The sequence below is a fragment of the Rattus norvegicus genome, chromosome 10, assembly GCF_021556685.1.
Source record: "Rattus norvegicus strain SHRSP/BbbUtx chromosome 10, alternate assembly SHRSP_T2T, whole genome shotgun sequence".
NCBI classification, from domain to species: Eukaryota; Metazoa; Chordata; class Mammalia; order Rodentia; family Muridae; genus Rattus; species Rattus norvegicus.
The window spans coordinates 94,736,721-94,763,871 of NC_141543.1; the positions used below are offsets into that span (position 1 = coordinate 94,736,721).

At 43.6% G+C, this 27,151-nt stretch overlaps 1 protein-coding gene across 1 annotated transcript in view; it reads right to left on the reverse strand.

Moving 5' to 3' along the window:
- Positions 1 to 20,278: 20,278 nt before the first annotated feature.
- Prp2l1 (proline rich protein 2-like 1) overlaps positions 20,279 to 27,151 on the reverse strand; it is a 78,691-nt gene continuing 71,818 nt past the window's right edge. The window contains 6 exon segments of the mRNA NM_001419907.1: positions 20,279 to 20,485; positions 20,565 to 20,698; positions 20,772 to 20,805; positions 22,086 to 22,132; positions 24,506 to 24,610; positions 25,402 to 27,143. Coding sequence (NP_001406836.1) covers positions 20,407 to 20,485; positions 20,565 to 20,698; positions 20,772 to 20,805; positions 22,086 to 22,132; positions 24,506 to 24,610; positions 25,402 to 27,143 — 2,141 coding nt within the window. The 3' untranslated portion in view covers positions 20,279 to 20,406.

Consider the following 27,151-nt stretch of genomic DNA (forward strand, 5'->3'; position numbering starts at 1 on the left):
TCTCAGTGTCTGTATCGTTCCTTGTGCTTTTCTTTGGCTCTTTCTTCCTGTTTGTTTTGTCCAATGCTGACTGGTTTGTTTTTATTTTTATCTTATTATATGTTTTAGATGCCTGTTTGTGTTCTAGGGAGAGAGAAAGGGTGTGGATTTGGTTGAGGGGGAGGAAGGGAAGAGAGTCTGGGAGGGAGTGGGAAACCATAGTCAGAATATATTGTATGAAAAAAATCGATTTTCAATTTAAAAATTAATTTTAAAAATTTAAGTGTAAGGGTTCAGTGCTCACAAAGGCTAAAAAAGGGCATTGGATCCCCGCGAAATGGAGCTACGGATGTTTTGACCGGCTATGTAGGTGCTGAACCAGAATTCTCTGGAAGAACAGATTGTACTCTTAACCACTGAATCGTCGCTCCAGCTCCAGCCATCTATTTTTAATAAGCTGTAAAAGTGCTTATCCTGAACCCCTTTGGCTGTGGTAAAATCAAGGATCTACCTTTACCTGAGTGTTGGTTCCTAAAAGATAAAGGGAACTCTTCAGGTTCTGAGCAGCAGTTCTGAGATGTCTGCTCTGCCAAGCGTACCACTGACGCTGAGGTATTTGACACACAGATCAATACTAGGCAAGTGCTTAGGGCGAGATGTACTGACTGCTTAATAGAAATTCCTTCCCCAAGTGTCACCAGTGAGCCAGATCTCTCCCTTTGTGCCTCAGAGAGCACCAACACCAGAGCATAAGTCAATGCAGGGCGTGTTGTGCACGCCTCCTAATCCAGATGTTGAAATTCTTCCAGTCAGGATTGGAATGTGTTCTTCAGTGGTTCTCAGAGACTTTTGCCCATACCAAGGTCATCTACCCAACATGTCTGTCAAGACCCCTTTACCCAGAGTCAATTGAAACGCATGCCTGCCTTGTTTGTAATCATCTGGTCTCTGAAAGACTTAGGTAGCAGCACCTGAGATCTGCTGCCTGCAAACACACTTAGCCTCTTTGGGGCTAGTAGCCTCCATGCCCACAGCTCTTTTTGAGAGAAGTTTCATAGTCCCAGCACCTCCACTGTTCTTGGTTCACCACTGTAACTTAGTCCTCACCTGCACAAAGTCATACAATGGACTCTTAGAGCCTCCCTGCAAGGACTACAAGCACAGGTTGCCTGTCCTTAGCATCCCTCCATAACCCTCCCAACCCTGAACCTTCTTATGTCTTCAATTCTTGTTGGCTGGAGAAAACTACCAAGTTCTGACACCTTGGAATGGAGCCTGGCTCTCCTGGACTACAGCTGCATCAACCTCTGTGCACTGATCCCACCCACTCCCCCACTCCCCGCCCACTCCCCTGGACTACAAGAGTAGTCCTGGCTTCTGTGCATTGATGCCCCCACAGGGAACATTCTCACGGGCATATGCTTTTGAGGAACACAGAATCTGTCAGCTTATGCTTTCTTCATTTAAAAGGAATTGGTCTTTGCAAGATGGTGCTCCCAGGGGTTGGGTTTTGCCCAGTGCAATGCAGGGGAACCGTGTCCCTTACATAATGCTGATTTCTAAAAAATTATAACTGTGTTCTCAGCACCATGAGCTCTTGTCCTGAGTTTTCTATTGTCAAACAAATTAATCCATTGTCTTGAAATTCAGCCTCACTCAGGTTGTTAAGATACGGACCAAATGAAGCCATATTCTTGGCCAAAATATCACATGAATGGCTCCGAGCCCAGCTCCTGGTAAGAGCCGTGCTCTCTGGAACCCTGGGCTGGGTCTCCACTGTTTACATTTTTCTCAGTATTCTTGTCTTCCAAGGTTCCACTAGAATTGTCCACTAAGCTCTATTTACGGAATTAAAGAGCTTTTCTAACACAAAGTTCCAAAGTCTTCCATATTCCAGCAACGAACAGTTCCAGCGGCTCATGACCCGCACGGTCTGGTTTATCACAACAGTGTTCTCATTCCTTGGTGCCATTTTCTGTGGCTGTGATAAAACACCCTGACAAAAGAAACCTAAGGGAGAAAAGGGAGACCAGGGATGTGGTTTAACTGGCAGAATGCTTGCCCAGTAGAGAGGGAGAGGAGAGGAGAGGGGAGAGAAGGGGAGGGGAGGGGAGGGGAGGAGGGGAGGGGAGGGGAGGGGAGGGGAGGAGGGGAGGGGAGGAGGGGAGGGGAGGGGAGAGAGGGGAAGGGAGGGGGGGAGGGGAGGGGAGGGGAGGAGGGGAGGGGGGAGGGGAGGGGAGGAGGGGAGGGGAGGGGAGAGAGGGGAGGGGAGGGGAGGGGAGGGGAGGAGAGGAGAGGAGAGGAGAGGAAAGGAGAGAGAGAGAGAGAGAGAGAGAGAGAGAGAGAGAGAGAGAGAGAGAGCCCTAGGTTAGCTACAGAGCATCACATAAAGTGTAAGTGGTAGCACATGACCCTAACTCCTGCATTGGAGAAGTGTGGACAGGAGGATCAGGAGTTCAAGGTCATCTTCAGCGACATAATGAGTTGAAGGTGAGCGTAAGATACAAGATTTCCTATACTCCCCCCCCCCAAAAAAAAGGGCAGGGGTTGGGGTAGGGTTTCTTTTGGCACATAGTTCCAAAGGGATACAGTTCATCATGGTGGGGCAGTTAAAGTACAGAAGCTTGAAGCAGCTAGTCACGCTGCATCCAAACTCAGGAAGGAGAGTGTGATGGACAATCAAGACAGTTCCCTACAGGCCTATCTCCAGGTGAATTTAGATTTCGTCAAACTGACAACTAACACCAACCACCACAAGGTGTTTGGGGACAACATGCTGGAATGGCTGGTGTCAAAGACCTAACCACGTGGCAGGACTTAGAACAGAATAAATGGGATAACTGAGTCACGAGCTACCAGGAATAAGCCGGAGCTTATGTCCTAGCCATTTTTTTTTTTTTTTTTGGTTCTTTTTTTCGGAGCTGGGGACCGAACCCAGGGCCTTGCGCTTCCTAGGTAAGCGCTCTACCACTGAGCTAAATCCCCAGCCCCGCCATTTTTTAAAAATGTAAGTCTCACAGGTGTTATTTCGGGGAGCAAAGAGGCTGAGCGGAAAAGCCTGTGGTTATGCATGCCTTCACGATAGGCAGGTAATTCAAAGTTAGCTAAAAATCCAGCCTTCGAGCCTGAGGAAAAAAGTCCCGGGTGGAGAACGGTTTCCAACCAAGGAGCGGGAGACGGCAGAGGCCTAGTGTGAGAGCACGGCCAAGGCTGCGGGTGCTGCATGGAGAGTCAGAAGTTACAACGAGAGGATTTTCCGTGTTAAAAACGGAGGGAAGCACAATGACTGGGCATGCGCACCTGCTCTCATCTTGTTCTGATTATCAGCATGCAAATAATTGTATGTTCAGCAGTGATTATCGTCTTCCAGAAAGATCAGAATAAAACACTTGGATGAGGAGAGGACTGAACAGTGCATTGCTAGGTTGGAGGCCACAGAGCAGAGGTTAGGATTCTTTAAATCAGAGTCAGGAACCTCCAGAAGGATTCAGCCTGGAACATGTAGGGACAGCGATAGCCAGATGAGGAAAGCCCACAAGGCCTCGGGGACTTAGAATGGCCGCCCACAGAGATGTATATTCTGGGTTATGAATCCAGATTCTGCTTGATGATGCTACCTTAGAGCAATGTCATACGATAGCTTATATGTTTCATTTTATAGTTTAAAAAATTTAAATATGTACATGTGTTGATACATCATAGGGTTGATACAGATTCAGGATTTCAAGGGGCTTCTGCCTTAAGTTCTGAAAAGGCTGATTCTGAGACTACACATTTATTGGAGATGGTGGCTTTCCTGGAGATGCCTTTGCAGACTGAAGTTGACGATGCTTCAACATATGTATCTATTAGACTACAACAAGGTTTTAGACATTATGGCATAGAGCTTGTTATAGATATTATCTTACAATCTTACAGGTCAAGCAGTTGTAGCTCTGTATAGGACTTTAAAGGAAATGCTCAAAGCAAAAAAGGGGAATATGGAATCTCCCAAAGATTTAATGCTTCATTGACTTTAAACTTTTTTAAATGTCAATGAAGCAGCGCCGCTGGTGAGAAAAGCACTGGCTTAGAAAAACGCTGCAGAATCAGATCAATATAAATCCATGATAACCTCAGAAGGGAAGGCAGGACATTATCAACATAAATCCATGATAACCTCAGAAGGGAAGGCAGGACATTATCAACATAAATCCATGATAACCTCAGAATGGAAGGCAGGACATTGTCATGTGGGGGAAGAGAATATGCTTTCAATAAAAGAAAAACTTTGGATTCTTACTGTCTTAGTTAGGGCTTTACTGCTGTGAACACACACCATGACCAAAGCAAGTCTTATAAAGAACAACATTTAATTGGGGTTGGCTCACAGGCTCAGAGATTCAGTCCATTGGCATCATGGCAGGGAACATGGTGCTGGAGAAGGTGCTGAGAATTCTACATCTTGTTCTGAAGGCCACTAAGAGAAGACGCTGGATCACATTGGTCAGAGTTAAGCATATATATATATATATATATATATATATATATATATATATATATATGCCACTTCCTAATAGTGCCACTTCCCATGGGCCAAGCATATTAAAAATATCACACTTACAAAATTAGTAAAAATAAGATTTGACAGGGGACATCCTGAAGATCTTGGCTGCAGACAGGAAGGGAAAAAAAATCAAGAAAAAGAACGAAAGAGGTAAAAGAATATGCTGACCCCTCTACTTGGGAACAGCTCTGAGTTGCGCTGAGGCATGAAAATGTCTCCAGCCAGAACTTTAGCCATGAATAACCAATAAATCTTGTTGGCTACAGAATCCTCAAGACCATGCCATCCTTTCAAGTGGTATACATAGGAATTTATATTACAGTTTGGTTATACGATCCAAACTAACTTATGAAGAAGGAAGATGCCTTACCTGCTCAGAGAGCAGTTAGCTTTAACTAAATTATGCATATTCCATACTTAAGTTAAGGCAGAAATGAATAACACAACAAAAGGTTAAATGTTCACAGAGAAAAGGGACCAGACACCAAGAAAACAAACAAAATAGTCTAGGTGATCCTACCTCAGACTGCCTCAGTGCTGTTTCCTCAAGGAAACAAACAAACAAACAAACAAACCCAAAAAACAAAAATCCGGACCATTTCGGAATGGCTGACAAGACCATCCAGCACCACAGACTGTCCTGGGCAGGGTTTCAGTTAAGCCATCAACTCTCTCTGTGTGCAGAGACTGGACAGCAAGCGCTGTCCATCTTGAGATGGATCAACATATCAATATTTAGGGGCTGCCCCAAAGAAAAATGAGGCCCCAAATCAGCAGGAAGCAGTTTTTTTTTTTTGGTTCTTTTTTTCGGAGCTGGGGACCGAACCCAGGGCCTTGCGCTTCCTAGGCAAGTGCTCTACCACTGAGCTAAATCCCCAACCCCAGTAGGAAGCAGTTTTAAGAGAGAGACACCTCCATTCCCAATACAGGAGGTTTAGACGTGGGAATATCTCTCTCTTTTTCTTTCCTCTATCCTTCTTTCTCTCCTATCTAGTGTTGGGGAAAGGGTTTAAAAAGAAAAAAGAGGAGAGGGATATAGGAGCAATACAGGAATAATAGAAATAAAGAGTGGATTACTGAATCTAATCTTCAACTATAGCCAAAAATTTTATATTGGTATAGATCTTAGTATATAAGATAAGGTTATATTTGGTTATAACATACTATGTACCAACTGTTCTAAGGTATTCTATCTATGTAATCTTTTTTAAAAGATTTTTTATTATGTACAAAGTGTTCTGCCTGAATATATGCCTGCACAGGAGAGGGTGCCAGATCCCATTACAGATGGTTGTGATTCACCAGGTGGGTGCTGGGAACTGAGTTCAGGACCTCTGAAGTGCAGTCAATGGTCTTAACCACTGAGCCATCTCTCCAGCACCCCCTGCCTGTCTCCTGCCATGTAACTTTTGAAAATGCAATGTTAAGTTCCAGTCCTTTTTAAAAGCTGCTATTGAAAGAGGTGGGAATAGGTGGGTGGGTGAGGGGGGTAGGGGCTAGAAGCGAGAAATAATGGTACTTGTTTTAAGTGTTTTTCAGTATGCATGGATGAATAAATAAATCCAGGCCTTTGATCTCAGTGTGTAGGAAACGAGGGCATGGAGATAGAGAGAAACCTTATGTCAGCAAATAATAGCTGTTTTAAATGTTTTGAGTCATTTTAATTATCAAAGTGCAGGTGGTTCTGAGTTTGGTGGTATCGATGGTGTCACTGATCCTCTGTGAGAGAGGGTGAAGTCGAGCAGGAAGGAAAGAGAGGCTGCCGAAGTCGGTCAGCCTAGGTTCTTATTATTTCAGGTCGCCAGACAGAGTGTGCTGTCTGCGGAGGGAGAGAGAGGCTCTGCATCCCTGTTAACAGGAGAGGAGGAAAGGCTTTGGCCCCCTTTCACAGGGACATGGATCAGACATGAGAGAGGAAGACCACCTGAATCTTGGCTGCAGACAGGAAGGAAAAGAAAAATCAAGAAGACCAAACAGGACAGGTGACGTGAATTGCTGATCCCTCTACCTGGGAACAGCCCTGAGACAGCTGAGACATGGAAATGTCTCTAGCCAAAACTTCAGCTGTACGTAGCCAAAAAGTCTTGTTACAGGATCCTCAAAATTCATCATGCCCTCCTTCATACGGCATGAATGAAGATTACAATTGGGTTATTGATCAAACTAACTCATAAAAACGACAGTTGTCTTTCACCTGCTCAAGCAAGGAACAAAAATTCATCTTTACTGACCTATGCACCTGGCATGATCCATATAAGTATCTTCGTAGAACTAACTTCTGGTTGTAAGATTCATACATGACAGAGTGAGTCACCAAGAGTGCAGCTCTGACAAGATTCGCCCTCGGAGACGCTGAGATGATCTGCTTCTGTTCCAGCTCTCTGCCTGACACTGCCTTACCTGATGCTGTTTCCAGAGATTTGCTTCCAGAACAGCTTCAGGAATGGCTGCTAATCCCTGATGACCTTGGTTCATGCGGCCTTTTAAATGGTTCCAGTCAGGGCTTCAGTTAAGCTCTGAACTCTCTCAGTGCACAGAGACTGGACGAGAAACGCATACCTAGCTTTCCTAAGTCTGACTAGTTTTTCTAGTTTTCTTGTCACTCCCTAAAAAAATAATTCTTCACCCAAATTCAGCAGGAAGCACTCATAGAAAATCATCATCGCAATCCCTTAAGTTGGGGTGTCTGGTTTTTGTTATTTTATAAATTATTTTATAAAATATGTTGTAATTTAAGGGAAAATTTGGAAATGTTTGTAATTTTGGACAGGGAGGAAACTCAAGGGTTTCTATTTTTTCCTTTCTTCTCCTCTATCCTTCTTTCTTAGGTAAAGGAATGGGGGTTGAAAGGAAAACAGTAATATTATAAAAATTAGATAAATGGGAATAGATTAAATTACTCTTAAACAAAGCATTTTATAGCCAAAATCTTACATTGGTAGAAATATTTATATTTTGATGCAGAATTTAAATTATCTTTTCTTACAGTGGTACAAAATTTTAGATATCGATACAGGTTTATGGTTTTCATTGGTACAAATCTTTGTGTATTGATACAAAATTTAAAATTAATTTTTTTGCTCTTAGATAGGCATTTTGCCTATGCAACTCATTTAAAAATGCAAAGTTTAGACTCAGTCCTTTTAACGGCTGCTATTACAAACTGTTTAGGATGATTAAGTAATGAAAGTTATTGCTCAGAGAGTCAAACTCATGGTCTTGTTAGATTCTAATTTAATTACAATAAAATGTTTTTGAGGTTATTCAAATAGTGAATAGCTAAAAGTAATCAATGTTTAACAATTCAGTCATGCTATATATAGTCTTCAAAAGTGTCAGAGATCCAAATAATATGGCATTTAAAATCATTCATTATTAATAGATTTTTTTTTTGGTTCTTTTTTTCGGAGCTGGGGACCGAACCCAGGGCCTTGTGCTTCCTAGGTAAGCGCTCTACCACTGAGCTAAATCCCCAGCCCCTTATTAATAGATTTTGACTACAAGGGACATCTGCTCCTGAAAGCACTTTCATTCCACTTCAACAAGAGTTGAGCATCAATACTTCCTCATGGAGTTGCTTCAACTGTAGCAAACTAGCCACAGGGCAAGAAATGCCCCAATATCATCTGCAGACAGAATGCTTTCAAAAAAGGACAAATGGACCCAGAATAGCTCTGCCAAGACAGGGTAAGCTATCCTTCATAATTCTTGCTTCACTTAAGATCTGTCAGATGTTCTGGGCCAGAAGCTGAAGACAGATGTTCCAACTTTATAAGGAATATTGGGGACTGTCCAGTCAGTCGTCTGTCTCTGTCTGTGCTTGTGGAGACCATAAGAGGGCAGAAGATACTCTAGAGCTGAAGGTACAGGAGGTTGTGAGCCACTAAATGAGAGCAGGTTAGGGAACAGACTCCAGTCCTCTGCACCATCAGCTCTCTTACCCACTGAGCCACTATCCCCACATGACTCATTCTAAATATACTGTGCTGCCAGGCCACCACCAGGATCACTGTCACTTGTTTCCTTAAAAAATATATATATATATATAAATTGAAATCCCACAAGGAGAGAGTTGGACCCTCAGAAGTGCAGACACTCCTGAGAGCTTGGGGGAGACCTCCACTTCTGCTCACATTCCTGGCCCAAGAGGAACCTGCCAAGTGCCCTCTGGGTACAGAAATCTAGGAGCAGTCAGGGGCAGGACCCTTCAGGTTTCTGCCTGCACCCAGAGCTGAAAGCCAGCTGCCAGGAGTGCTGACACACCTGAGAGTAGAGGTAAGACCAACTCTTTTGCTGCGAGTGACCGTCCTAGAGGTCTCAGACACACAAACCCAGGAGCAGTCTGGGACAGGACCTTTCAGGTTTCTGCCTGCACTTGCAGCTGAACCAGTCCCACAGCTCTCTGTACCCAGATCTGGCTGAAAGAAAACTGGTCTACAGGAGTGCTGACACACAGGCTTACAGGTGGGTCAAGTCACTGTCAGAGACAGCAAGTCAAACTAACACCAGAGACAACCTGATGGCAAGAGGCAAGTGCAGGAACCTAAGCAACGGAAACAAAGACTACTTGGCATCATCAGAGCCCAGTTCTCCCACCAAAGCAAATACTGGATATCCAAACACACGGAAAAAGCAAGATTTGGATTTAAAATCACATCTCATGAGGATGATAAAAGACTTTAAGAAGGACATAAATAACTCCCTTAAAGAAATACAGGACAACACAGGCAAACAAGTAGAAGCCCTTAAACAGGAAACACAAAAATCCCTTAAAGAATTACAGGATAACACAACCAAATAGGTGAAGGAATTGAATAAAACCATCCAGGATTTAAAAATGGAAATGGAGACAATAAAGGAATCATAAAGTGAGACAACCCTGGAGATAGAAACCTAAGGAAGAGATCAGGAGTCATAGATGCGAGCATCACCAACAGAATACAAGAGATAGAAGAGAAAATCTCAGGGGCAGAAGATGCCACAGAAAACATTGACACAACCATCAAAGAAAATGTAAAACACAAAGAGCTCCTAACCTAAAAATCCATGAAATCCAGGACACAATGAGATGATCAAACCTAAGGATAATAGGTACAGAAGACAGCGAAGACTCCCAACTTAAAGGGCCAGTAAATATCTTCAACAAAATTGTAGAAGAAAACTCCCTAACCTAAAGAAATAGGTGCCTATAATCATACAAGAAGTCTACAGAACTTCAAATATATTGGAACAGAAAAGAAATTCCTCCCATCACATAATAGTCAAAACACCAAATGCACAAAACAAAGAATATTAAAAGCAGTTAGGGAAAAAGGTCACGTAACATATAAAGGCAGAGCTATCAGAATTACACCAGACTTCTCACCAAACACTTTGAAAGCCAGAAGATCCTGGGCAGATGTCATACAGACCCTAAGAGAACACAAATGCCAGCCAGGGCTACAATATCCAGCAAAACTCTCAATTAACATAGATGGAGAAACCAAGATATTCCATGACAAAACCTAATTTACACAATATCTTTCTACAAATCCAGCCATTAAAAGGATAATAGATGGAGAAGAGAGGTGGAGTTTTTCTCCAACATAAGGAGAAAAACTACACCCTAGAAAAAGCAAGAAAGTAATCTCCTTGCAACAAACCCAAAAGAAGAGAGCCACACAAACATAATTACACCTCTAACGACAAAAATATTAGGAAACAACAATCACTATTTTTAATACCTCTTATTAATGGACTCAATACCCCCAATAAAAAGACATAGACTAACAGGCTGGATACATAAAGAGGACCCAGCATTTTGCTGCATATAGGAAACACACCTCAGTGACAAAGACAGACAATACCTCAGAGTAAAAGGCTGAAAAGCAAATTTCCAAGCAACTGGTCTCAAGAAACAAGCTGGAATAGTCATTCTAATATAGAATAAGATTGACTTTCAACCAAAAGTTATCCAAAAAGATAGAGAAGGACACCTCATATTCAAAGGAAAAAAATCCACCAAGATGAACTCTCAATCCTGAATATCTATGCTCCAAATGCAAGGGCATGTACATTCATAAAAGAAACCTTACTAAAGCTCAAAGCACACTTTACACCTCACACAATTATAGTGGGAGACTTCAACACCCCACCACTCTCAACAATAGATAGATCATGGAAACAGACACTAAACAGAGACATAGAGAAACTAAAGAAGTTATGAACCAAATGGATTTAACAGATAGTTATAGAACATTTCATCCTAAAACAAAAGAATGTACCTCATGGTACCTTCTCCAAAACTGCCATATACTCAGTCACAAAACCGGTCTCAAAAGATACAAGAAGATTGAAATAATCCCATGAATCCTATCAGATCACCATGGACTAAGGCTGGTCTTCAATAAAACAAAAACAACAGAAATCCCACATACACATGGAAGTTGAACAGTGCTCTACTCAATGATAACTTAGTAGAGGAAGAAATACAGAAAGAAATTAAAGACTTTTTAGAATTTAAAGAAAATGAAGGTACAACTTATCCAAACTTCTGGGACAGGATGAAAGCAGGGCTAATAGGAAACCTCATAGCTCTGAGTGCCTCCAAAAAGAAACTGGAGAGAAACATTAGCAGCTTGACAGCACATCTAAAATCTCTAGAACAAAAAGAAGCAAATACACCCAAGAGTAGATGGTAGGAAATAATCAAACTCATGGCTGAAATCAACCAAGTAGAAACAAAAAGAACTATACAAAGAATCCACAAAACCAGGAGCTGGTTCTTTGAGAAAATCAACAAGATAGATAAACCCTTAGCCAGACTAAGCAGAGGACACAGAGAGTGTGTCCAAATTAACAAAAGCAGAAATGAAAAGGGAGACATAACAACAGAATCTGAAGAAATTATAAATATCATACTACAAAAAAGATCCTACTACAAAAGCCTATATTCAACAAAACTGGAAAATCTGGATAAAATGGACAACTTTCTAGACAGATACCAGGTACTAAAGTTAAATCAGGATCAGATAAACCATCTAAACAGTTCGATAACTCCTACAGAAATAGAAGCAGTTATTAAAAGTTTCCCAACAAAGAAAAGCCCAGAACCAGATGGGTTTAGTGCAGAATTCTACCAGACTTTCATAGAAGACCTAATACCAATATTGTCCAAACTAGTCCACAAAATAGAAACAGAAGGAGCACTACCAATTCCTTCTATGAAGTCATGATTACGCTTATACCTAAACCACACAACAAAGAAAGAGAACTTCAGACCAATTTCCCTTATGAATATCAACGCAAAAATACTCAATAAAATTCTCGCAAACCAAATACAAGAACACATCAAAACGATCATCCATCATGATCAAGTAGGCTTCACCCTAGGGATGTAGGGATGGTACTATATACAAAAATACATCAACATAATCCACTATGTAAACAAACAAAAAAAACCCCACATGATCATTTCATCATTGCTGAGAAAGCATTTGACAAAATTCAACAGCCCTTCATGTTAAAAGCCTTGGAAAGATCAGGAATTGAAGGCCCATACCTAAACAGAGTAAAAGCAGTAGACAGCAAACCAGTAGCCAACATCAAACTAAATGGAGAGAAACTTGAAGCAATTCCACTAAAATCAGGGGCTAGACAGGACAGCCCATTCTCTCCCTACTTATTCAATATGGTATTTGAAGTCCTAGACAGAGTAATCAGACAACAAAAGGTCAAAGGGATACAAATTGGAAAGGAAGGAGTCAAAATATCACTATTTGCAGATGATGTGATAGAATACTTAAGTGAGCCCAAAAGTTCCACCAGAGAACTGTTAAGCCTGATAAACAACTTCAGCAAAGTGGCTGGGTATAAAATTAACTCAAACAAATCAAGTAGCCTTCCTCTCCTCAAAAGATAAACAGGCTGAGAAAGAAATTAGGAAAATGACACCCTTCACAATAGTCACAAATAACATAAAATACCTCGGTGTGACTCTAACCAAGCAAGTGAAAGAACTGTATGACAAGAACTTCAAGTCTCTGAAGAAAGAAATTGAAGAAGACCTCAGAAGATGGAAAGATCTCCTATGCTCATGGATTGGCAGGATTAGTATAGTAAAAATGGCCATTTTGCCAAAAGCAATCTACAGATTCAATGCAATCCCCCACCAAAATTTCAACTCAATTCTTCATAGAGTTAGAAAGAGCAATTTGCAAATTGATCTAGAATAACAAAAAACCCAGGAGAGCAAAAACTATCCTCAACAATAAAAGAACTTCTGGGGCAAATCACCATTCCTGACCTCAAGCTGTATTACAGAGCAATAGTGATAAAAACTGTATGGTATTGGTACAGAGACAGGCACGTAGGTCAATGGAATAGAATTGAAGACCCAGAAATGAACCCACACACTTATAGTCACTTGACCTTTGACAAAGGAGCTAAAACCATCCAGGGGGGAAAATACCATTTTCAACAAATGGTGCTGGCTCAACTGGAGGTCAGCATGTAGAAGAATGCAAATTGATCTGTTCTTATCGCCCTGTACAAAGCTTAAGTCCAAGTTGATCAAGAACCTCCACATAAAACCAGATACACTCAAACTAATAGAAGTGGGGAAGAACCTTAAACACATGGGAACTGGGGAAAATTCCCTGAACAGAACACCAGTGGCTTTTGCTCTAAGATCAAGAATCGACCAATGGGACCTCATAAAACTGCAAAGCTTCTGTAAGGCAAAGGACACTGTCATTAGGACAAAACAGCAACCAACAGATTGGGAAAAGATCAATCCTACATCTGATAGAGGGCTAATATCTAATAGATAACTAAGAACTCAAGGAGTTAGACTCCAGAGAGTTGAATAACTCTATTAAAAATGGGGTACTGAGCTAAACAAATAATTCTCAGCTGAGGAATATCAAATTGCTGAGAAGTACCTAAAGAAATGTTCAACATCCTTAGTCATCAGGGAAATGTAAATCAAAACAACCCTGAGATTCCCCCTCACACCAGTCAGAATGGCTAAGGTCAAAAACATAGGGGACAACAGATGCTGGCGAGGATGTAGAGAAATAGGAACACTCCTCCATTGTTGGTGAGATTGCAAGCTGGCACAACCACTCTGGAAATCAGTCTGGAGGTTCCTCAGAAAATTAGATATAGTACTACCTGAGGACCCAGATATTAACACTCCTGGGCATATACCTGAAAGATGCTCCAACATATAACAAAGACACAGACTCCTCTAGATTCATAGCAGCCTTATTTTTAATAGCCAGAAGCAAGAAAGAACCCAGATGCCTTTCAACAGAGGAATGGATAGAGAAAATATGGTTCATCTACCCAAACTCAGCTATCAAAAACGATGACTTCATGAAGTTCATAGGCAAATGGATGGAACTAGAAAATATTATCCTGAGTGAGGTAACCCAATCACACAAGAACACACATGGTATGCACTCACTGATAAGTGAATTATTAGCCCCAAAGCTCGAATTACCCAAGATACAATCCACAGACCATATGAAGCTCAAGAAGAAGGACAACCAAAGTGCAGATGCTTCAGTCCTTCTTAAAAGGGGGATCAAAAATATTCATAGCAAGAAATACAAAGACAAAGTTTGGAGCAGAGACTGGAGGAATGGCCATTCAGAGCCTGCCCCACCTGGGGATCCAGCCCATATCTATATTCAGCCACCAACACTAGACAATATGGATGAAGCCAAGAAGTGCATGCTGACAGAGCCTGATATAGCTGTCTTCTGAGAGGTTCAGCCAGAGCATGACAAATACAGAGGCAAATGCTAGCAGCAAACCATTGAACTGAGAATGGGGTCTCCATTGGAGGAGTTAAGAGAAAGGATCGAAAGAGCTGAAGGGACTTGCAACCTCATAAGAACAACAATACCAACCAACCAGAGCTCCCAGGGACTAAACCACTACCCAAAGAGTACACAGGGACAGACCCATGTCTCCAGCTGAATATGCAGCAGAAGATGGCCTTGTTGGGCACCAATGGGAGGAGAAACCCTTGGTTCTGTAAACGCTGGATCCCCCCCAGTGAAGGGGAATGTCAGAGCGGGGAGGTGGGAAGTAGGGGTGGTTGGGGAGGAGGAACACCCTCATAGAAGAAGGGCGTGGTGGAATGGGATAGGGGGCTTATGGATAGGAAACTGGGAAAGGTAATAACACTTGAAATGTAAATAAAGAATATCTAATAATAAAAGATAAATAAAAATTAAATACTTTAAAAAAGATTAGACAAGATGGATGAAGCAAAGAAGTGCAGACTGACAGGAGCCGGATGTAGATCGCTCCTGAGAGACACAGCCAGAATACAGCAAATACAGAGGCGAATGCCAGCAGCAAACCACTAACTGAGAATAGGACCCCCGTTGAAGGAATCAGAGAAAGGACTGGAAGAGCTTGAAGGGGCTCGAGACCCCTTATGAACAACAATGCCAAGCAACCAGAGCTTCCAGGGACTAAGCCACTACCTAAAGACTATATACATGGACTGACCCTGGACTCTGACCTCATAGGTAGCAATGAATATCCTAGTAAGAGCACCAGTGGAAGGGGAAGCCCTGGGTCCTGCTAAGACTGAACCCCCAGTGAACTAGACTGTGGGGGGGAGGGCGGCAATGGGGGGAGGGTTGGGAGGGGAACACCCATAAGGAAGGGGAGGGGGGAGGGGGATGTTTGCCCGGAAACCGGGAAAGGGAATAACACTCGAAATGTATATAAGAAATACTCAAGTTAATTAAAAAAATATTTATTTATTATACATAAGTGCACTGTAGCTGTCTTCAGACACACCAGAAGTGGGCATCAGATCCCGTTACAGATGGTTGTGAGCCACTATGTGGTTGCTGGGATTTGAACTTAGGACCTTTGGAAGAACAGTCAGTGCTCTTGACCACTAAGCCATCTGTCCAGCCCTAAATCCTTGTTCTTTAAGTTGCATTTATTTATATGTAAGTATGTATGTGTGTGCTCCTGAGTAAGACCACTCACTTTGCAGGCACTTTGGAAGGCAAAGAACAATTTGCCTTTCATCATGTAGTTCTGGGGAACCAAACCCTTGCTGTCAGGCTCGGCAGTAGGATGCTTTATTTGCTGAGCCATCTGACTCAGGCCCTTACCACAGTTCCAGCTGCTAATCATTTTCCTTCCGGCTGTTGGGGCTGTGATAGGGATGAAATGCATACTTTTCTTTATTAAGATGCTTAAGATGTCTTTTGATTTTACTTTAAGATATTTTCTGTATTTCCGAACATGGAAAAAGGGTCGAAACTATGTGTATAAAGAAAATAGATTATCCAATTGAATAACAAATTGAGAAGGCTCAATGCTAAGCAAATGAATCAACTTTGTATGGCCACTCTCTCCTCTCAACTACATCTCAATTTCAGTGCCCTTAATAAGATTAACGTGAAATTCTTAAAACCTAGTTTATGAAATGGTTCTGCTATCCAAAGAGTACTGGAAACGTTACATTTTTAATGTTTTCCAATCTTTCCAATACCACCTACATTATCTAAATGGCTATGAGATCTAGTCATAGGCTAGAAACAGGCAGAGCATAGTCCAAAAATTAAAGAATATTTTAAAGGTAGTTGCATCTGCCCTAGGATGGTCTAGGACAGAATAGGGTCTCAACAGTAAAAGAAGATGTAGCATACTTGGAATTACTGAGTAGAGTTCTCAGAGTCAGTAAAGGGTTAAACCATGAGGCACCAATACAGACAAGAACAGGCAGCAAGGTCATCAGCAAGAAGGCAGGTGTAAAGATGGTTGAGGGAACGGCCAACCAATGACTTGCCTAACTTGAGACCCATCCCATGGGAGAAAGTCAACCCCTGACACTATTGATGATGCTCTGCTATGCTTGTAGACAGGAGCCTAGCATGACTGTCTCCTGAGAAGCTTCACCCAGCAGCAGATGGAAACAGATGGAGACCCACAGCCAAACATCAGATGGAGCTCGGGAGTCTTGTGGAAGAGCTGGGGATAGAAGTGAGACAGCTGGAGGGGTCAAGGATCATCTCATGAAGATCTAGAGTCTAACATAGGCCCATGGGAGCTTACAGAGAATGAACCACCAACCAAAGAGCATGCAGGGGTTGGACCTAGGTCCCCTACATATTTAGCAGATGTGCAGTTTGATCTTCATGTGGGTCCCCTAAGAATTGGAGTGGGGGCTGTCTCTGACTCTGTGGCCTGCCACTGGATCCCATTTCCCTACCTGGACTGCTTGGTTGGGCCTCAGTGGGAGAGGATGTGCTTAGTCCTATTGAAACAAGATGTCCTAGGGCCTGGGACCTTGAATATAGTTTCTACTGATGAATGAATGAAGTGTGAAAACGAAATGGTAGTACTTAGAATAAGTTTCTTTTGCTTGTTCCCAACACCCCACCTATAAAATTATTTTCATTGCTATTTCATAAGCGTAATTTTGCTACTGTTGTAAAGTGTAATATAAGCATCTGTTTTCTGATAGTCTTAGGCAACCCTTGGAAAAAGGCTGGTCAATCCTAAAGGGGTCTTGACCCACAGGTTGAGAAACATTGGGTTAAAGGCTGCATTGTCCATCCCCTGGGAATTGGAGTTCTGACTGATATTTTCAGCGCAATAACAATAAGGCTATAGATGACAGCATTTGTCAAACTCCCACCTTAAATCCATGTAAAATTAATAAAAGTCAGCAGCGGCAAGGTGACTTAGCAGGTAAAGGCTCTTGGCATGTATGGAAGCAAGCCTCAAGATAAATTCAGTTCCTGTAACCCATGTAAAGGTGGGCAAGAACTGTTTCCATAAAGTCACCTTGTAACTTTGACATGTGCCTTGTGGCTCCTGTTACAGCTACACACACACACACACACACACACACACACACACACACACACACAAAATAAAAACAGCGGAAGCCAAACTCTTGTGAAGATCTCTTAAATAGCAGCATAAACTGACGTGGAATATCTACATGAGTACACTTGGGTTTGACAGCCTTTACACCCCAATCCTGGTCAGGAACATTTTAAAAAATCATCTAATCATCCAGAAAGCCTGCTATCATGATAAATACAGAGGCAAAAGCTAGCAGCAGATCATTGAACTGAGAACAGGAACCCCGTTGGAGGAATGAGAAAAAGGATTGAAGGCGGGAAAGGGGCTTGCAACCCCATAAGAACAACAATGCCAACCAACCAGAGCTCCCAGGGACTAAACCACCACCCAAAGACCTCACATGGACAGACCCGGGGCTCAGTTGCACATGTAGCAGAGGATGGCCTTGTTGGGCACCAATGGGAGGAGAAGCCCTTGGTCCTGCCAAGCCTGGATCCCCCAGTGCAGGGGAATGTCGGGGTGGGGGAGGGTGGAATGGGGGATGGTTGGGGAGGGGGGACACCCTTATAGAAGGGGAGGGAGATGGTATGGGGGCTTATGGCCAGGAAATCGGGAAAGGGAATACATTTAGAATGTAAATAAAAAATATCCGATAAAAAGGAAAAAAAAAGAAAAAGAAAGAATGAAGGAAGGAAGGAAGGAAGGAAAGAAGGAAAGAAGGAAGGAAGTCAGTCAGTCTGCTACCAGAGGACCAGTGGAAAACACTTGTGGTCACATGGATTTTAGGCTCTTGGCATGCCCCTTGCCCAGATAGTGGTGTAGAAACCAGGGTAGGGGTGTGGAGACCTGAATTGTGTACAGAAGGCCCAGGGCAATAGGCACCGACCTCGAGCCCCACACCTAATGCAGTTCCCTCCCCTTCTCCACTTCTAGCACTCCTCCTTGCACAAACACGGACTTCCTCTGAGGAAACAAGTGTGTGAAAAGAGCTCACTTCAGTGGTACCCCTCTGGCTCACTGACCAGACACAGGTCATGATGGTGACTCAAAGTTCCCTCCCTCAGCATGGGTGGTGACCCTGAAAGGCGGCCAAGTCAGTTTCTTCCCTATCCTAGTTCCTGGCAGGTGACCCAGGACTAGTGTTCTGAAGGGGAAGAGAGAGAGAGAGAGAGAGAGAGAGAGAGAGAGAGAGAGAGAGAGAGAGAAGCACAAGTGACATCTGCTTGTTTTCTCAGAGAGCTCATGTGGAGTGAGGGGAGCCCACAAAGGTGAGGGGCAAGGCCCAACTTCCACAGGTTTGCAGATCCTCTAGGCAGAGCCAGTCTCACTGCCTGCTCAATACCAGTCTAAATTTCCTATTCAAAGGTTTAATTTTTTAAACTTTGTTTTGGGGTGTTTTGCCTGCACGTATGTTTGGGCACCATGTACACATCTGGGGCCCACGGAGGCTTCTGAGCTGGCATCAGGTCTCCTGTGACTGGAGCTGTAACACAGAGCCACCATGTGGGTGCTAGGAATCAAATCCAGGCTCTGTGGAAGAGCAAGTGTTTGTAGACACTGAACCAGTGTCTACATTGGCCAGGAACTGGAAACTGGATGGCTCAGAGATCTACTGTAGAACTAAACAAGACTGGTCAGCCCCTCCCACCAAAAGTCAATGAAATGATTCCTAATGGTATTTTGCTATACTCATAGACTGGTGCCTAGTTCAATAACTGTCATCAGATAAGCTTCCCCCAGCAGCTGATGGGAGCAGCTGCAGAGACTCCCGCACCCAAACATTATTCAGTGTTCAAGGAACCCCACAGAAGAGGAGAAAAAGGACTGTAGGAGCCAGAGGGGTCAAGGACACAAGGAGATCACAGCCCACAGAATCAACTAAACAAGGCTCCTAGGGGCTCACAAAGACTTAAGCAACAGTCATGCAGCCTGCATGGGTCTTTGCTAGGTCCTCTGCATAATGTCGTGATTGGTTTAGCTTGGGGTGTGTGTGGGGCTCCTAACACTGGAAGTGGGGGTGTCTCTGACTCTTTTGTTTGCTCTTAGGACTCTTTCCCCTCTGTGATGGTTTGTATATGCTTGGCCTAGGGAGTGGTACTATTAGAAGGTATGGTCTTGTTGGAGTAGGTGTGTCACTGTGGGTGTGGGCTTTAAGACCCTCATCCTAGTTGCCTGGAAGTCAGTATTCTGCTAGCAGCCTTCAGATGAAGATGTAGAACCCTAAGCTCCGTCTGCACCATGCCTGCCATGCTCCCACCTCAATGATAACGGACTGAACCTCTGATCCTGTAAGCCAGCCCCAATTAAATGTTGTCCTTTAAAGGACTTGCCATGGTCATGGTGTCTGTTCACAGCATTAAAACCCCAAGACATCATCCTACTAGGTTTCCTTGTGCAGTCTTGATATAAGGCTGTGTGCCTAGTTTTATTGCACCTTTTTATGCTGTGTTTGCTTGACATCACTGTGAGGTCTACTCTTTTCTGACAGGAAATGGAGCAGCAGTGGGTCTTAGGGAGAGGGAGGTGTGTATGTGGGGGACTGGGAGTATGGAGGAAAGGGAGGCTATGGTCAGGATGTATGAGAATAAATAAAAACGAAAAAGAATTATGGGGTAGGAGAGAAGGGAAGGGAGGGAAGAAGGGAGGGAGATGAGAGTGGGGTGAGGGGGAGAGAAGAGAGAGCAAGAGGAGAGCTAACTGGGAATGGTCTGAGCTTTTGAAACCGCAAATCCCACTCCCAGTGACACCTCCTCCAACAGGGCTGTACCTCCTAATCCTTCCCAAATAGTTCCACACAACTGGGGACCAGCTTTTCAAATATATGAGCCTGAGGGAGCCATTCTCATTCAAACCCCACATTCATCTCATTTACTTCAGTTCTGGCTGAGACTCTGGTCACAAGGCTTGCATGGAAACTGCTTTCACACGGTGAGGAGGAGCCATCTTACTGGCCCACAATTTTATTTGCTGTGCATTAATTTTCATGTCTTCACAAAGGCCTTTGACACAAATCTACAAAAAATAATTTATTAATAAACTATAGCTGATCATTTTGCGTCTTCCAATGTTTCAGGCGCCTCCTCTTCAGTATCTTTTGGTTCCACTGGGCCTTCTTTGTCGACCTCCCTGGAAGAACAATGCCAAGGCTTTCAAACTTTGAAACTGAACAACCTGCCCTTAGCTCCTCATTGAGCTAGACATTTACCATGATTCATCCTGAACATCCGTCTTCTCTGCCAAAGATGTATCACCCTGTAACTCATACCCACTTTTCTTGGACGTGTCTTGTTTTAATATATTTCTAAGCCACAGTGGCCACCTTAACCAGATAATTTTTTCCTAGGAAACAGAAGGGGAGACATTAGTTCGGCTTACTCTGCATCTCTTCCACAGCACCCAGTCTCAAGCTTACCTCACTCTTCGTTTGTCTGTAGTTTTTCTCACTCCTTGGAAGAAAACACATACAGAGGTCAGTTAGTGACTGAGCCATTGTCTTTTGTGTCTCTCCTGGGAGACATCTTGGCTCTTCCCATAACAAAAACCACCCAGCCCTGGGACTTGAGAACAATTCCATTCATGCCTGGCTTCTGGGAACTTTTGTTCTAAGGGACCCACAACACCTCTGGGAAGATCTTTGTCTATGGGTTGCACAGCCAAAGCAACAGCATGACTAGAGCCTTACTCATCCCTTTGAGCAAACTACCCTAGGCAGGAGCAGTTTGCTCTCCAGAACCTTTCCCATTGGTGCCTTTAGACCAACTCTCACATACAGATTTTCTGAAGGGAGAGAGGGGGCGCTCCTTTTGCCTAGCTCGAGTCCACAGCTCAATTCATAAACTCAGAGAATTTCACCCTGCAGACTTCCTCTGATGAGCGAGCTGAGAGAACAGTTTAAAGGACATGGCTAGTTGGGCGTGATGGATCATATCTAATTCCAGTACTTGGAAAGTGCAAACAAGAATTTTGAGACCAGTCTTGGCTACATAGGAGTTTCAGTTCAGCCTGAGCTAAGTGTGAAACCCTATCTCAAAAACAACAAAAAGGAGCAGTAAAGGACACGATGGCACAGACATACACTACCGTCCTTTCCGGTTCCGGTTCCGGTTCCGGATGGAGATGCTGGACAGAGTTATAGTGAAACATGAGCAGAGACGTGAGCATGACATGAGCACGGTGGGATGAAAGGACAAGGGCCCCTCCAGGGAGAATGGCCCTATTTCTGACACGCCCTAGAAAGTGGCCACAGAGCCAGACATTTCCTCCAGTCTCCACTTTACTAGAAGAGAGGCACCTATTTCCCAGTCTCTCCCAGTCACAGGTCTGTGAGGTTTGTGTCAATAACATAAAGAACAGAATCAAACAGTGACCAAGGGGACGAGAAGATGGTTCTCTTCCCTGGAGAGGAAGGGCTTGTGTCCCACCACTCACAGCCCTGCACTCAATACCATGGGCTCCTCTGCTTCTTTCCCACAGACCACAAGATGGAGCCTCTGGTTGCAAGCTGGTGCAGCCCAAACCTATGGGTTCCGCCCTTTCTGAAGGCCTGCGAACCCCAGATACACTCATGCTGGCACCAGCTGCCTTGCTGGGAGCCAGTTCAAACCACAGACAGGATAATGTTCTTTCTGGAAATTGTCTCCCAATCAGATGAGTCAATTAACTTAGGCCATTTCCAAGATTTCTGTTAACTCTTAACTTTTCCTTGAAAGATTTTTCTTATATTTACCACATGGGCTTTTCTTCATCTCCCTTTTTTGTTCTGTGGGAATAAACCTGTTTTGGAAAAAGCACAATTCTGATTACCAAAATGACCTTTGTCTCTAAATCCACTCATTCCTTCACTCCTCTGAGGTCTTACTCAATGAACACAGGAGTCCCACTGAGCTAGTCTTCCTCTTTTCACAATACCTAGTTTACCGTTTCACTTAATATGCTGTACTGTTTTAGATAAAATTAAGAAAACGATTCCTAATAAAAATAATTTCTGTTAAAGCTGAAAAATAAGAAATATTTTTTAACTTTATCAAAGTGTATATCAGGAGCCTAAACAATGGTGCCGTTGAGAGACCAAGACCAAGGGGCAGGAGGCCTCTATGGCTGCCATAGGTCACCTGTCAAGAAGGTCTCAATACGCAAAGAGGAAAACAAATGGGGACATGTTGGGAAGAAAGGGAAAGAACTAGTACTATTTGTATTAGAAACAACCAAAAAGCTGAAGAGAGCAAGTAAAATTGTACTGGGAACAATAAAATGTTGGTAGGGCAAGTCACAAAATGAGGAGATCCACGCACCAACCCCAATGCCCCTCACACATCCTCCAACACTAGAAACTGTAAGTACAACATTGATGAAGACGAAGAAAGGAGCTGAGGGTAAACTTAAGATGTGAGAATTCTAGTGATAAAAGCTTCACAACTTTTCTGGAAGAAATGTCAGGCCAGTCTTGGCTACAGTTTCAAAACATAGAAGACCAGAGCCAGAGAGATTGCTTGTAACCAATCCTGCTTGAGTGAGTTCTATCGCTGGGATCCAACATGGTGGAAAGTCAAGAACTAACTCCCTCAGATCTCCACATGTGTGCCCCCTACATAATAAATAAAATTTTTGTTTGGAGACAGGCTCTTACTAGGTAGCTCTGGCTGGCCTAGAACTCATTATAGGTTAGACTGGTTTGTCTCTGTTTTCCAACTAATACATGTTTTTCTTTTTTAATATTATTATTATTATTATTTAAAGGCCGAGGCAGGAGAGCTGAATCAGTAGTTGATAGCATAAGCTGACCTTCCAAAGGGTCTGGGTTTGATTTTCAGCAGCCAACATGGGTAGTTCACAACTGCCTGTAACTCTAGGCCCAGGGCCCCATACCCTCTCAGGGCCTTGGCAGGAAGCACATGCACATGCTGCACAGACAGATGTGCAGAAGCAGCTGGAGAGATGGCTCAGTGGTTACGACTGCTTCCTGATCTTCCAGAGGATGGTAGTTTGGTTCCCAGCACTCAACATTGGGTGGTTCACAGTTGCCTGTAATTCCAGCTTCAGGGAATTCAATACTCTATTTTGGCCTCCATGGGCACCCATACATATAGGGCAGTCATAGGGATATATACAGACAAATAAAAATAAACCTTTAAAACAAGAAGGAGAGAAATGCAGGAGATTTATCTTAAAGACAGGACACTTGCTTTCTTGCACAAGGCCACACTTGGTGGTATGGCCCTGCTACTGGTACAGCAAAGGCAGCAAGATTAATGGAAAAGAACATATAGGTGTTATTTTAGACCAATGAAAAAGAATGATTCAATGAAAATTATCATGAATTAGGCTAGAGAGATGGGTCAGTGGTCTGAGTTCAGTTTCTAGCACTGCTGTCAGACAGGTCCTCCAGCTTCAGAGGATTTGACACCTTTCTGGCCCCTGTGAGGACCCATACTCAGGGCAAAAACTGCACATTAACTTAGGAGAAAAAGGATTCTCTGACCTCAACACTACTAAAAAAACAAATAAATGAAACAAATTTTAGAAGAATTAAATAACTGTTGGGTATGATGGGTCCTGTGGTCCTACCACTAGGGAGAGAGCTGAGATAGACACAGGAGGATGAGGAGTTTTAAGGCTAGGCTAGGTTAAGTGGTAAAATTCTGACTGACCTGGGCTACGTGAGATCTTGCCTCAAAGAAACAAGAAAGGAAAATTAAGAGGAACAGGTACAAATGACAAAGCAGCGTTGGGAATGTGCTAGAAAGCAGCTGCAGAAAGTGCCTGAGGCCACAGAGCCTCTGTAACAGAGTGTGGAGGGTGCCTGCCGTCTGTGCGCTGGCCAGTGGACATCCTCCCAGGGGTTTGTAAACCGACCCCGTGCTGATCTTTGTTTTCCAGGCTTAAAGCTGAGCCTGTCCTCACTGAGAGAGAACTCATCATTGCTCCAGAGTGTCTCAAGTCAACCACCCCTCTGACACCAAATCAGAATGTGACCTAAGGACCTGAGCCTGAGGAGATGTGCATCACACACAGAATGCCTGCACACACGGGGACATCACTTGTACACAGAGGGGTAAGAGGCTCTGGCTTCCAGTGTCCAGGTTCTAAGTCTACTGTGCAGACAGGGCACACTCTGGACCCACGGGCACACCATGCTGCTGTCCTTACCTCAATGAGACAGAAAGCGATAATCAAAATTATCACTACGACGGTCACAGATATTGCCAAGATGACTTTCTTGTTGTAGCCAAACCCTGAGGCTTCTTTTGCACGCTAAAACATAGAAGGTAAATGGACATTTCTGTTACTGTTAAATAACAAGGTAAAAAGAATGAAAGGAGGAGAAAACTAATTGTTCATCATCCATTCTTGCTTGAGCTTGTGCATGGTAACTGACACATGTATATAATCTAGCACTTAGGTGAATGAGGCCAGAGGCATGAGTTCAAGGACAACCCTTGACACCAATACCAGGTGGGTTCCAGGCTAACCTGGAACATGCAGTAAGACTTGGGGTCAATGAAACTAAAATCTGGGCTTGGTGCCTTGGCACACACTTCTAATCTCCGCACTCTGGAGGCAGAAGCAGGTGGATGCCTGTAAGTTCAAGGCTAACCTGGTCTACTTTGCAAGTTCCAGGCTAGCCATAAATACATAGTGAGATTCCATCTCAAAACTACCAATCAATGCAAGCAGGACTAAGAGCTACAGCACACAGCTTAGTGGTCAAGCCTTGATTACTGTGTGTACAACCTCCTAAGTTTAATGTTCAGCACTGTAATATGACATGACAGTCAGAAAAAAAAAACTAATAAAATTTTTCTATTTTAGTAGCTTCCACAATTCCAAAAGAACGTAGTTGGTTGTGCTACCAATCCAATGCGGTTGTTAGAGTTTGTACTTTAGGTTGGTTTCTGGCAACAAATTTAAAAGCTCAGTGGGAATCGCTGTCTTGGCTGGGCTAGAGTTATGCGGCCAGCAGAAGATCTGGAGTGGGAGCCCCAAGTCATTTCTGCTGAACTGATTGGGGAGACTGAGGCCCCCTGTCCCGGTGCTGTCCTCACCTGATCTGGTTCCAGACCCTTCCGTTCACCTTGCGCTCCTCTACTCTGGTTGACGTAGGTCTCAGTTTTCCACTGGTCTGTATCCCAGTCAGTCCTGGACAACTTGAAATCTTGCTGCTCACTGAGAAGCTTCATCAGGAGGCCTGTTCTGGAGATGAGCTTGGCACAGGACAGTTGCACTTGGGGGTCAGAACAGTCCATCTTTAAAGTCCTGATAACGTGGGAGATGAGCTTTCTCACATCGTTATTGGGGATAAGCGTCCCCAGCTGCTGGTTTAGATGAGATTCAAACTGTTCTTCTGGTGACATTGGCGATGGGTAAGCAAATTCTTTGAAGTTGTGAGGTGAGTCAGACCTGAAAATGAAGTGTAACTCTGGCTCACTGGTTTGCTGAACAGTGGGAATTAAGTCGGGTACACTGGCTATAAGTACATTAGAATCTGCATCGGGATTCTCAGTGGCTGTAATTTCTGATGCAGTTTCTTCAGGCATAGTGGCAACTGGTTCGAGAATATTTTCTTCAACATTATCTGTTGCTGCCTGATCTTCAAGAGGTATTTCTGTAGAAAGCTCTGAAGCAGTATATGATTCTGAAAAGGGCCCTTCTGGGTAACTCAGGTCTCCTAAAGATGAAAAGATCCCTTGTGCAGGGGAATTTACCAGGCTCCTCGCTGCCGACGATGCTGCCGCTGGCCTCTTTGTAATCAACTGGAAATGAGATTTTTTCTTCCTAAGGTTTCCACGTCTCTCTTCAGGTTGTAAATTTGGGTTAGAACCCTTTGCTCTCTTCACATTAGCATTTGCACTTTCTAACACAAAAATGGTATAAGACAAGTCTTTCCGTCTGTCTAGGAACTCAGGTAGCGATTTTGGAGCAGGAGCCTTGTCCACCAGGGCGGGTCCTAGGGAGGAAGAGAGTTCCTTCCCATGATCCTTTGCGAGTAAGGGCTCTGAAGGGAAGGAATTTCCCACTAATGCCCTGGGCTTCTGCTCCAGGTGGAGCTGCTGCAGCTCCACTGAGGCTGGGCTCCCGAGCTGCCTGTCCTTGGCGCTGTTCTCCACAGGTGTCTGGGCGCTCTGCTTGCTCCCCAGGCTCTTGACTCTCACCTCCTTGAAGTGCCTCTTCCTTAAGCTTCCTGTCCCCTCAGGGGCCCTGCTCATGCTGAGGAGCCTTCTCTCTGCCTTCTCGATCTCTGCAAGACTGTCTTCGTCTGCCTGGGCAGGTTCCCACCTCTTTTCAAATATTCCTCGTTTCAATTTGGGACCTAATTTTTTAGATTTTGCCTTGTGTCTCCCAGGTTTCTCTTCCTTTTGAACCTCATCAATTTCTGTGTCTAACAAATTCTCTAAAAAATAAAGTTTATTCAATTTATTTTTGTAAGTGACGTTACCAGACTTAGATCCACTTGTAACAGGAGCACTTTCTGTGTCCTTCTGCGAAGACCCCAAGGAATTACCTGCATCTTGTTCATGAGAAAACAGCAGTTTAATGTATGGTAACATGGAGGACATTACGTCTTCCATATTTCCCTCTGAGAAGTATGGCAGTATGTAATTTAGTGCACTCATAACGTCCTTTTCATCACCGAAGTCTATCTTTTCCTCCATGGAAGTGGACTCATTGGCATAGTCTGAACTGTCCTTTTCTGGTTCAATAGTGAGTTCAGTGCTGGTGTTCCCCTTCCGGGCCTGCAACACCCTCATGAATGTTCCTTCTGGGTTCCTTATAGATGCTTCTTCAACTGTCAAA